Source organism: Dipodomys ordii, unplaced genomic scaffold, assembly GCF_000151885.1.
Source record: "Dipodomys ordii isolate 6190 unplaced genomic scaffold, Dord_2.0 Scaffold17, whole genome shotgun sequence".
Classification (NCBI taxonomy): Eukaryota; Metazoa; Chordata; class Mammalia; order Rodentia; family Heteromyidae; genus Dipodomys; species Dipodomys ordii.
Window position 1 is genome coordinate 22,211,080 of NW_012267233.1, and position 12,320 is coordinate 22,223,399.

General features: G+C 42.1%; 1 protein-coding gene across 1 annotated transcript; it reads right to left on the minus strand.

Moving 5' to 3' along the window:
- Nucleotides 1-127: 127 nt before the first annotated feature.
- On the minus strand, nt 128-9,216 carry Ca3 (carbonic anhydrase III). Its single transcript, XM_013012596.1, has 7 exons — nt 9,140-9,216; nt 8,253-8,450; nt 5,680-5,798; nt 4,271-4,363; nt 3,305-3,367; nt 1,871-2,026; nt 128-470 (listed from the first exon to the last, which is right to left on the minus strand). Exons 1-7 carry the CDS (start codon nt 9,171-9,173, stop codon nt 351-353), a joined length of 783 nt encoding a protein of 260 aa, XP_012868050.1. The 5' UTR covers nt 9,174-9,216; the 3' UTR covers nt 128-350.
- Nucleotides 9,217-12,320: the final 3,104 nt, after the last annotated feature.

A 12,320-nucleotide genomic window follows, 5' to 3' on the forward strand; every position in this document is an offset into this window, starting at 1 on the left:
GCCTTCCTACTTCTGAAAACTGGACCAATCACAATAGGACAGGAAACACAAGGTTCTGGGAAATGTAAGATCCAGGAAAAGAAATGGCACTCACTAGTTATTCTCTCCTTTGTCCTTCCATCTAGAAATACTGCTTTATAGAAAAGATGATTATTACAAAGGCAATGTGTGAAACTCGTGCTTTCAGATTAGATCTTGTCAACGTAACTGTGATGTCTTGGTAGGACATCACCCACATGCCTCTCGTGCTGTGGAGAAGTGAAATATACTCGGAGGAGCACCAGGAGGCGGTGACCCAAGCTCTCCAGAGACCAGGTTTCCTTTCATGAAGAGGGCACGATTCCAGGGCCTCATTTGAAAGAGGCTCTCACCACTCTGCCCTTGATGGGCTGTGGTGGGCGCCAGTTCCCCACCAGGGGTACCGGGGGCTCATTTTCAGCACTGGAAAAGATACTGCGCAGCTTGGCCATCTACAAGGGAAAGGGGTAGATCATTAGCAAAGCTTTTTACCCAGCAGGCACACAATGCAACCAAGTGAGAAGCCAGTGGCTTTCTAAGAAGTACAAGCAAGCTATGAACCCTGCGCCAGTGTCCAGTCCAGAGCAGCTGGCTCTAGTTCATAAATTTTTTTTTCAGTTGTAAAACCTCCCTTCTTTTATTTACTCCAAGATCATCAAAGGCTCTGATCAAATCCTTCCTCTCCTGAGTTTCTTCTGAATTTTATTCATTTATTTTTGGTATGGGTAATACACTTTATTTATTTATTTTATTTTCAAGGTCCAGTATGGAGTAGACACTTTCTTAAGAAGGTGATGGCAATTTAGCATATTGGTGCATTTATGAATAAGTTTAATAGTCTTTCATTGTGTAACTTCATGGAGTCAATTATTTTTAAAGAGCAGAAAGAAAGTAGAGTCTACATTTTTTTTGTCGGTCTTGGGGCTTGAACTCTGGGCCTGGGTGCTGTCCCTCAGCTCTTCAGCTCAAGGCAAAGTGCTCTACCACTTGAGCCACTTCGTTTTTCTGGTGGTTTATTGGAGATAAGAGTGTCATGGACTTTTGTGCCCGTTCTAGCTTTAAACCACAATCCTCAGACCTCAGTCTCCTGAGCAGATCTGATCTTTTGATTAAAAGAATATCAATGTATATATTTTGGTCCTCACTGGAAGAAATCTTTTGTCTTAGGCAAGAAATAGAATGGTGAACTCTTTTTACTATTAGAATAAATCTGCTGCACATTCTAGAATGTTTCACTGTGTTCTCCATGTCTACATCCTCTTTGTTTCTCACAAATAGTTTTTCCTTGAAAGCTTCTTAGTCACCATTGCTAGAACATTCTTTGGGTAAAAAGAAATAGAGAGGCCTGAGAAGAAGGGCAGAGAACTATTAGAAGACAAAACAGAACTGGAATGAGGATCCTATACTTGGTTGCATTCACGGTAAACTACTTGGTCTTTCTGAGTCTCAGTGTATTTATGTGCTAAACTGGAGAAATACAATACTCTTCACTAACATATTAAATCTTTTCTAATTCCATGTACCTTCCCAGGCTTGAGTTTGCTCTCCTATCTCCTAACCATTTCATGTGAACAAAGACTTACATGAGTCTAAACTCATAAATACAGTCAGTCATTGTTCATGATTACAATCACCTTTAAACAATTGCATTAATCTGGGTACCCTCGGGAAGCCGAGTTTGAGAAAGCTGAACAGGTTGAGTGCAATTAACCAGGGCTAGCTGACATCTCTAGCTGAGCATGTTGGTAAGTGCTGGTTTATCAACTACCTATTTTCAATTCAGCATCTGTAAATTCCACACCCAGTCAGCAATGCAAGTCCAGGTGCTTTTGGGGATCTGGCTGCTGCTTACCTGGTCAGAGCTCACGGTCATGGGCTCCTTCAGCAGCAGCCACACAATGCATTCCTCGCAGGGTGGAGTGGTGAACGAGCCGTGGTAGGTCCAGTAGTCCCGGCAGGCCGGGAACAGGCAGGATGGGTCAAAGTGGGTGAAGGGTGCCTCCTTGCCCTAGAGAACACGGGCACAGAGAGCATGCGTGGGCACATAAACGTGGTCCTCTCCCAAAGTCTCACCATTAAGTTAAAAATAAAAAAAAGAAACCCTTTATTTGTTTATTTATCTATTTTTGGTGGTCCTGGAATTTGAACTCAGGTTCTCACACTTGCTCCAGGCAATCTACCACCTGAGCCACTCCTCCAGCCTTCGATTGTGTTGGTTATTTTCTGAGATATAGTCTGGCTTTATACCCAGACAGGCCTGGAATTCTACTCCCTTCTTCATTGGGATAATAGACATCGACCACGCAGCCAGCCGTTGGTTGAGATGGAATCATGTAAACTTTTGTTTTTTCGCCCAGGCTGGCGTTGAATCATTATTCCAAGATGTTTACCTCCCAAGTAGCTAGGATTACCGACTTGAGCCGTTCTTAGAAAGTTATAAATATAAAACAGAATGTTATAATAAGTTTCAGGCCTTTCAGAAACAAAAGGCCAAGGGACAGGAGCCTGGTTTTTAATGCTGTGATTTAATCCAGTACAATCATTGTAATATCGCTTGCTTTATTGTTTTTACCCTCAGTAGCACTATAATTCTGTCACTTCATACAAGGGCAAACTCATGTTGGATCTGAAAGGTTCCAATATTATTTCATCTAAGTTGAAGTTTCGATTCTTGATGATCATTAGAAAAAGAAGCTTATATTTTTATTAAATGTTAAACTTAGACTACTTCTTATAGTGGCTAAATTTAATAGTGGCTAATTAGAATAGCTCCAAAGACAACAAAAATCTGTCTATTAGCTAGAAGACTCGCTCTACTGTAGAGTTGTATGGGTCCTCCTGACAAGGATTAACAAGACCAGCTTTCAGCTAGATATGGTGTTACACGCCTGCAGTTCCCGCTCTGAGGAAACTGAGGCAGGAGGACCAACAGTTGGAGGCAAACCTAGGCTATATAAGGGAAACTCTCAAAAAATAAGAAAACAAAACAAAAGACCAGCCTTGTCTGTGATACTGTGCATCAGTATGGTTGGAAAGAGGAAAAAGCCAGCCACTTCCTTTCTCCTTCACTTACTATTTTAACAAAGCCATTATCTGATAGGCTGAGACAACCAAATAAAATGATACGTGTGAAATTATCCTGGAAGTTCTTAATATATACAAACATAATGACATTTAGTTTGATATGTTTGATTAATACAGTCACCAAACTTAATGACTACTTGAAAATGCAAAAGAAAGTTGAAGTCTGCTTTCTATTTGAAAAGGGAAGATGTTTTTCTTTTACCTTTGTTTTAACTTTATCCAGAGCATCAAGAAGAAGCTGGAACTCGCCTTTCTCACGCCCTATCTATAAAGAAAACAGAAATCCAACATCATTTTTTTCCCTTCTCCGTAATTTAAGATGGTCTTACAAACTGATTTTGATCTATCTACATGCAACTAGTGTTTATAAATCTGCCAGAATATCTTGCTCCGGACAAAACATAAGTTTATTTCTCCTCCAAGATTTTAGAGTACATGTTTTCTGGTCTAAACTGGGACTCCAGTCCTTTGAAGTACAAAACCACAAAATTACATGTTGATCTAATTCTGTGTCCTTGACCTTCTCTTTAACATCTTTCCACTTTTTTTTTCATAGAGTTAAAGCTAAAATAGACTCACTTATCCAAAACCAAATTCATTCTCTTCTTGTCTTAGGCCTCATCAATCTCCTATGCAAGTGCTAAAATTGACCCAATGTATTCAGAACATAAAACAAATTAGGTCACTCAAAAAGAAAGAAGCCAGATTGTCACTTGTGGCTTAAAATCTAGATTATGTTACCAGTAAATTCATGTGTTAATAACACTAAGTCCTCTTTAAACCAAGGTTGGCTGAACAACACACACATTCCTGGTGCTATCTTAGCCTGGAATCATGTGGATGGTGGCCACCTTAATCTGAGGGGATGTTCAGCCAGGCGTTTGGCCTCACAGAAGTTCTCAGCATGAGCTTTGCTGGTTTCCAGTGCAGTCAAAATGGAGTAGTGGGAAAAGATAATGAGCACACTCCTCCACTGCCCCCATTATCACAAGCCTGTCCCTAACATACACACAAACATGCACACACAAACACACACACACACACACACACACACACACACTTGTCCTTTAAGCCAGAACAGAGAAAAAAACTCATGGCCTTTTAAGCATTGATAAGGAACTAAATTTTCAAAGAAAAAAAGTATATAAATGGTTACTTTTCACCTCACCTTCAGAAAAATGCCAACCACAGCAACTCCATCAGGTTGCTTCAAGGCTTCCCCAAAAGTGTTATACTTCGGATTCCAGTGAACCAAATGGAGCTAAAAGCATAAAAGGCAGTTTATAAGGTAAATCCCAGGAATAAGGAATTGGGTTTGAAATGATCCACAATAGAGCTCAAAAATATGTCATCTGAAGGTTATCACTTTACCCTGTCACAGAAGTGGATACATTTCTAAATATTAGCATGCAATATTTGGGGGAAAATGTTAATGTATCTCCCTTTACTGACAGGTCTAGATCCTGGTGGCAACCTTATCTTAATTTAGAACATGAACACCAGTTAAAGTTTCCCATATTGAGTTACTTAGAATGGCCAAAGAATAGTTTTTAAGTAGTTACAAAATATCTCATTCTGGATCAACAGAATGAAATAATTCCATGCACGAAGGTCAAATTCAAAGCCTTTGCCACATCTGGAAAAAATCTTCTCATCTTTCCTATTTGTGGAGGAAGCTCTTCTCAATGATTATCTTTCCACCGGCTCCCTAGCTGGGCTGTAGGGAATGATTACAGTCAAGTACTCTGGGTTGCTTTACATCTAACCAACAATTAAGCATTCAAATGATTCCACTGAAAAGAATGTCCACAAAGTACCTCCAGGTTCCTGTTCCTGTCTCTATGCTGACCAGAACCTGACCTTGAAAAGAGTGAGTTAGGGAAAGAAATCGATCCTCGCTTCTAGGGCAGGGATTCCTACTTACAGGCATGGCTTCATAAAGAGATACGTAGAGAATGGGCCTTCTTCCATTTGTAACTCCCTGCCTTGATACAAGCTACACATACGCACATGCATATGCACACACCCCTTCGCTGAGAGATTAGAACATGAGCATTAATCAGTTAGCAGATGCTATTGCTTTATTCTTGTAAAGGGGCTGTATAGGATATTAGATAAGATGATGAGCTCCGAAACAAAGCTGCATTAAAAAAATAAAATATACCCGGTCTAGCACTCATCAGCTATGTGCCCCTATGCCTCGGTTGCCTCATTTGCCACCCCCTGTATGGAGTTGCTGAGGGGATCAAGTGAACACAACATGTAGGCATTTAATAAGTGTTAGCTATTCTTATAATTCTGGGTTCTCTTTCAGGACCCCGGCCTTTTTGTTATGTCAACAACTATGTAATTTCTTAACATAAGGTTGGAAATGCGTATGCACGATATTCCCCAGCATCATTCCATACTTTGTCATCTAGTCTGTCATGTTTGGCAGATTCTCGTTTATGCTGTAATTTTCCAATATCAGTCTTGAAGCAAAAGCAGCACATGTTGTTTTCTTGCTATGGATATTGTTTCTAATTGGTCAGTTTTCACTGGGTAAGACCTAGAATCGATTAGGGCAGTTTCTCCTACCTCTGCTGCATACTTTACTCCGTCCACTGTGTGCTCAGAGCCATGATCATCTGAGGAGCCCCAGTGAAGATGAAACTGGCGAAGTCTGTATGGTCCGGAGAGAGGACCACCTCGCAGCACTACAGTCAGATAAGAGGGTCAACAGTGAGTTCACATAGCTTTTACAGAGCCCTGTGCTACCCGAGTGCTTTTAAAGAATAAACTTGAGTGGGACAAGTAGTTTGTCTGGCACATAGTCATTCCCAAGCACTCCTTCTCACAATAGAAAGTCTTGTCTAACACTTGTAAAATTAAAATTGTGGGGTTGGGGGCTGGGAAGGTGGCTTAGTGGTAGAGCGCTTGCCTTGCATGCATGAGGCCCTGGGTTTGATTCCTTAGCACCACATAAGCAAAAAAGGCTGGAAGTGGCACTGTGGTTCAAGTGATAGAGCGCTAGCCTTGAGCTGAAGAGCTGAGGGACAGCGCCCAGGCCCAGAGTTCAGGCCCCATGACCGAATAAATAAATAAATAGAGAGATAAGCAGGATGCATATGGCCAAAGAACAGGTCAGTGGTGGGCAGATCTGGGCAGTTGAGAAGAGCCAGACTAGATTGATTGAGGCTCCATTCGTGTCTCCATCTTTGATAGTTGTGTGATCTCAAGCAAGTTGCTAAACTTTTCTGAACCCATTTTTGCATCTCTAAGAAGGTGATAATAATTCCACACTTTCAGAGCTGCTGTGAAGATTAACTAAGATTACATACCTTAGCAAGCTTACCAAGCCGGCATAGTAAACACTGTGCAAAAGGAAATTCCTTTGCCTGTCTTACTGTGATTACACTTTTCTTAAGATGACAGAAAAGAACTTTCATCCACATCTAACTTACATGGTATCTCCCAAATAATTAGAAATGGAAAAACTCAGAAAATTTCCTGGAAATTAACCAATGTAGACTGCTGGTAAACTTGATAATTCTTGGTTACATTAACCTGGCTCCCTGCATAGACATTTCAAACTGTCACTTAATTTGGTCTCAATTCATCTAGCCTAGGGAGTCATTTAAGCCTCAGATAACTTCTAGAAATATTGAAGAGCTGGGAACCGGTGGCTCACGCCTATAATCCTAGCTACTTAGGAGGCTGAGATCTGAGGATCGTGGTTCAAAGCCAGCCCAGGCAGGTAAGTCCGTGAGACTCTTATCTCCAATAAACCACTAGAAAACCAGAAGTGGCACTGTGGCTCAAGCGGTAGAGCACTTGCCTTGAACTGAAGAGGGCAGGGACAGCGCCCAAGCCCAGAGTTCAAGCCCCACGACCAACCAAGAAAAAAAAAGAAATATTGAAGACTGTGTAGGAGCCCTAATATCAAGATTTAGCAATAAAAACTAGGCCAAAATGACAATCAAAGGGTAGCAGGGGGACCATGATCAGTTCTAAAGGAATAATGCTAGACCTGCAGGAGCTTGGTCATAAGGGAGAAAGTGGTTTGATTTGTACTTTTCTAATCTAATTATTTGAATAGTTCTCATCTGAATATTGGAGTCCAATTTATTGGAATAAACCATGAAACACTAATATTTGACTTTTTGCGTACAAAAATGGTGTTTTCATGTGATGCAAGCTAATAACTGCTTCCTAATGTTGTTTTCTCTTCAAAATGGAGCTTGATTTCAGTGGTAAAGGGGGTAGGGGAAAGACAGCATCATGAAATTACTAAGAAGATGCAAACTTCTTATTCTTTGCTTGGAGCCCTCTAATAGGAAGGAAATATGACTTTATCATTCTTGGTTAGAGTACCACTAAAACTTTCCTTTATATACTATGTCAACAGGAGTATTTTCAACTTTGTTAAAAATATGGTTTTCAGAAACAGTTATTGTGCAGTTACATCAAATTATTAAAGGAAGATTATAAACTCACAGTGAAATAAAGCACTGTTAATCACCTTTATTGATTTCACTGATTTCTTAGCATATGTTGAACTTTTTAAATCATGTTACTTTTCCAGTTTCATATCCACAAGTACTACCAAGAAGAAGTAGAGGCTTTAGAAACTCTCATCAGAAGAGATTATTCAGATAAAGCCCATGAAAACACTGAACCACGTCATCATGACCCAAACAAAGGCCTATTCTCTCCCCTGGATTGGCTTCCTCCCAGGTACTCGGTGCAGGAGGGGAGGGGAAAGGGCCTATTTGATTTCTTGCTTTGTAGAATGGAATCTGAGGGACTTTCCAGTAGAGCCTTTCTCTCCAGACCATGGTCAAGAAGCACCAGAACTCTCAGCCACAAGCCAGGAGTGTCCAAAGAATGCTAATGTGGATGATCATTGCCACCACTGTCCATTTCAGGAGTGTGTTACCAATGTGTAGCTTGGGCCTGGGGCCATTTGCAGCAACCAAGTGAAAGTCAGCATGCAAAACATTCCTCTTCAATGCATATAGTTCCTTAACTAAAAGCCAATTTGAGTGTCATCTCCATTTTCAAGGATGAAGCACTCCCTCTGCCCACTGATTTTATGCCTTTTCATAAACTGTCTTGCCAATACAAACCTTGGAAGTGTCTTTGTACCTCTACCTAAGTACTGTACTTACTTGACCTATCGTAAGTATCATCAAACACCACTCTGCATGTCTTCCCATTGTTCAGGATGGTCTTGGCAGAGCCAGGATCATAAGATGCTGACCACGGCTGCAGAGAAGGGTCATGCTTGATGTCTTTAGTATGCAGCTCGATGGGTGACTGGTTGTCTCCCTTGGCAATGGGGTAAAGTTCATGCCAGTGGTCAGGACCTAGAAAGAGAGTTAAGGGGATATACTTAGCAGTACAACTCACGACCCTTTTCTAATTGATTAAACCAGCAAAATACACAGAGGTCAGACAGTGATTATGAAAGGGTTCAGGGTTCAGATTGGGCAATACAAGGCAGCATTTAAGACCAATGCATCTTTTTTTTCTTTCACAGTACACCCAGAGATTATATTTAACTCCATGTATTCTTCCTGCTGGCTCAGAAATGTGGCCTAAAAGGCTCATTTGGGAGATGGACTTTATTGGCCACAGATGTTTTTGCATTACTTTGTGGCTATAATTTTCAGGGCAACCTGTATTCCCTTTACCATGAGTTTGGTAGAAGCCACAGGCCAGGTAGAGATCTCATACCAGTGATCTGCCTCAGAGAGGTGATGCAGTTGTCTACCTCACAAACTGAGGTGCAATCAGCCACCTAACTGAAGGCTGTCTTCCATCTAAGGTGAGGTGAGATTTCTAAAGCCAGTTCCTGAGCTTCCCTGAGCTTCCTGCAAGGAAAATACTAAGAATCTAGGAGTGGAGACCAAGTGTCAGCACCTGAAAAGCTCAGTGGATATTAATTCTGACCCACTCCGACGCCGGGTACTCCCTAGAGTATCCCCCTTTCTGAGCAATCTCAGGCCCCTCCAGCAGTGTCCGGGACCCAGGCCTCTGTGCCTGCCGCACTCACCATTGTGGCTGGCGTACCCCCACTCTTTGGCCATGCTGTTTTTCTCTGCGGGCGCTGGACGACTCCGGTCTCCTCTCTCCGGCGTCCTGCAGAGTCCCTGCGAAGACTTCGCTTTTTATACGAGTCTCCAGAGCACGGCATGGCCTTATTAGGTTAGAGAGGGTGGGGCAGGGGGCCTAAACTGCACGGGATGGGGGTGGAGGGGGAGGCAGAGTGGGGAAAGCCAATGAATTACAAGAGCTGGACAGCTGTCGAGGTGAGGGGGTGGCGTGGCAGAGGGCCACCCCCCCCAACTTCTCCCCCGGAACCCTGGCTCCAACCCTGTATCTCTCCCTCCCTCCCTGCTAACGCCAGAGGGCTTTCCAGCAGTGCGAGCTGCTGGCTACTTCTCTCCCTGTCTTCCTCCCTCTCTCTGTGCTTTCCCTGCATTCACATTCTGGGGGGTCCCCGGGGAGACTGAGCGGGGATGCAATGCTGTAGCTGGGTGTAGCCACCCACTGAAATGTGCAGCTCGCAATCCTGACAGCTTCATTTAGAAATTGATTTTACCGCCGCTGGTCTGTGGACGCTCTGATGAGTTTATTTCTCCACAGCGATCCGGTTCCTCGGGCTGGAGAGAACACACAGGGTTGACCCCTACTCGGTCCTCTTTGGGAAAAAAAAAAAAAAACCTCAGAAAATCCTAGGGGCAAAGGATGGGAAGAAAACGTCTGGGAAGGCAGGCTGTCCAGCTCCGCGATCCTCCACCGAGCGGCCTCGCTGGGCATCCGCCCGTGCAGGCGTCGCCAGCCAGGCGTGGACCTCGTCCTGCGAGATGCCTGGGGCTGGCTCGAAGTCTGGACGATTTCTGCACCCAGTTGCACACGGAGCAGCGCGCTGGGCTAGCTTAGTCTTGCTCCAGGTACCCGGTGGCAGTGGAAGGCCACAAGATACGTGACAATGCCCCAAACCTAAGGCTTCACTCTCCAAACGAGTGAACTGGAACGAGAGACTGGGAAAGATGAAAGAGGAATACGTGTACAAACTCATTTTAGAAAGTTTTCTCCCCTCCCCAATGGTTTCATAACACAAATCCAACATGTGCAAATCCAGCATGTGCACGACAAAAGTACAGTTTAAACTAACTGCTAAGACAACAAGGGAGGAGATAGTCACAACTCCGAGAGCAATTCGAAAATTTGTGGTTAGTCCAAAATAGGTTTTTTAGAGACAAGAAAGATAAAACGAATCTCAGTGTTGTCTTGAATATGCCTTCTATAGATGACACTTTCTTACTTATTTCTACTTTTGTGTGTAACCTTTAAATTTTATTTTGCGTTTGGCTATTATAAAACCTACCACGGCAAAGATAGCTCATCCCTCAGGCATGTGCAATGACTGACCACACTCATAACCTGGACGCCAGGAGAGCCACTCCCGTCATTCCCTGGGGTATTTTTGTGACCAGGGATTATTTGACCCACACAATAGCAACGTGGAATCAGGAACCAAGGCAGTCGGGGAAAATGCAAGCGAACACAGTAAGGCTAGTGCCCTTAAAGTCCTTAGTTCAAACTTGTCAACTGTGTGATCAGAAAGTCTGCAATGTTTAGGTGTTTCTGCCCATAGAATGTACTGGGATGCAGTGTGCTACACTGTCTAGAGCAAAATGTTTTCTACTTCTATAACCTGTGCAACTAAGTGGTATGAGTAAGCTATATCCAATTCCAATACAGAAGTTGGTTGCAGGAAGTGAATGTGTGCATATGCAAGTTTCAAGTAGGTTAATGTTAAAACGTTAAATTTAAAAAATATTCAATAATAACATTTAGATACATTTTATCAGTGATTTAGCATTTTATTCTACAAAGATACCTTGTAGTATTACTAACTCAAATCTTCTCTAAATTTTTCACATTTGGTGTTTCTGTTGCATCAATAAAAATGCAGTAACTTTCTTCTCATTCACTACTGAGACCAACACATAACTTCAGATGTAAAGTAACTGCATAATTATGTACTATGGTTGCATAGCTTTCTATTTTTATTTCTATTTTAATTAAAAATTAAAACTTTTAATATATCTATTTAACTGTCGTACATGTCAATAGTGTTACCCTTCCTCTCTACAGTCTTCCTTAAAGCTCAACTAACCATACTTTAAAGGAAAATGATAGGCCCTGAATTAGTCACCAGTGACAGCTGGGTCATTTGAATCAGATCTTAAATTTTGGCCCTGCTCATAATAAAGTTTCAGGAAGACAGCCAGAGTTTTTGTTTCAACCTGAATGTGTGGGACTGAGCTAATCACTATGCGTGAAGTCCTTCTTATCTACACAGTAAGACTTGATCTTCAGAGCCCATAAATACAAAATACTATTTTCTTTCTTGCCTTTTATTAGCATATATCAACTGCACAAATGAGCACAACTAATGTCTACAATGTACCTCAATCAAATTTACCTTCTCTACCATTTACCTTCACTTCCCCCCTTCTTAAAATAATTTAAACATGTTCAATTGTTCTATTTTCATATATATCTATAAGGCCCTTCAACTATATTCATCTTCCTTCACCCTGCCCTTTGTCCTTCACCCACAAATGGAACCAGTTTTATATTTCTGTCACTCATTTAAGGACAATATTCCACACATGTAAGGTGCAATCTGTAAGGTGCAACGTTTTCAGTCTGATTTATTTTGATTAATTTATCTCTAGTTCTACCAGTTTTTTAGCAAACAATATATTTTTATTTCTGGCCAGACAATACTACACTTGTGTGTGTGTGTGTGTGTGTGTGTGTGTGTGTGTGTGACTGCGCGCGCATGTGCGCATGGGCTGATTCTATATTTTGGCTGTTGTGAGCAGTGCTTCTACAAACATGGTTGTACAGGCATCTTGGCTGTATACCAACTTACATTCCTTCAGGAATATGCCCAGGAGTGGTACAGAAGGATCAAATGATGGTTCTATCTAGTTTTTTTTTGTTTGTTTTGGTTTGGTTTGGTTTGGTTTTTGCATCTGAGTGTCTCTTTATTGAGGAGAATTAACTTTTTTTTGGGGGGGGTCGGGTCGTGGGGCCTAAACTCTGGGCCTGGGTGCTGTCCCTCAGCTCTTCAGCTCAAGGCTAGCGCTCTACCACTTGAGCCACAGCGCCAAGCTTTTTTCTTTTTGCTTATGTGGTGCTGAGGAATCAAACCC

Bases quoted from the DNA above. Each gene is read 5' to 3' on its own strand.
- Ca3 (XM_013012596.1), bottom strand. From the start codon at position 9,173: ATGGCCAAAGAGTGGGGGTACGCCAGCCACAATG. The intron at 8,451-9,139 runs GTGAGTGCGGCA...CTCTCTTTCTAG, and splicing joins GGGGTACGCCAGCCACAATG to GTCCTGACCACTGGCATGAA. The intron at 2,027-3,304 runs GTAAAAGAAAAA...CGTGTTCTCTAG, and splicing joins TGGATAAAGTTAAAACAAAG to GGCAAGGAGGCACCCTTCAC.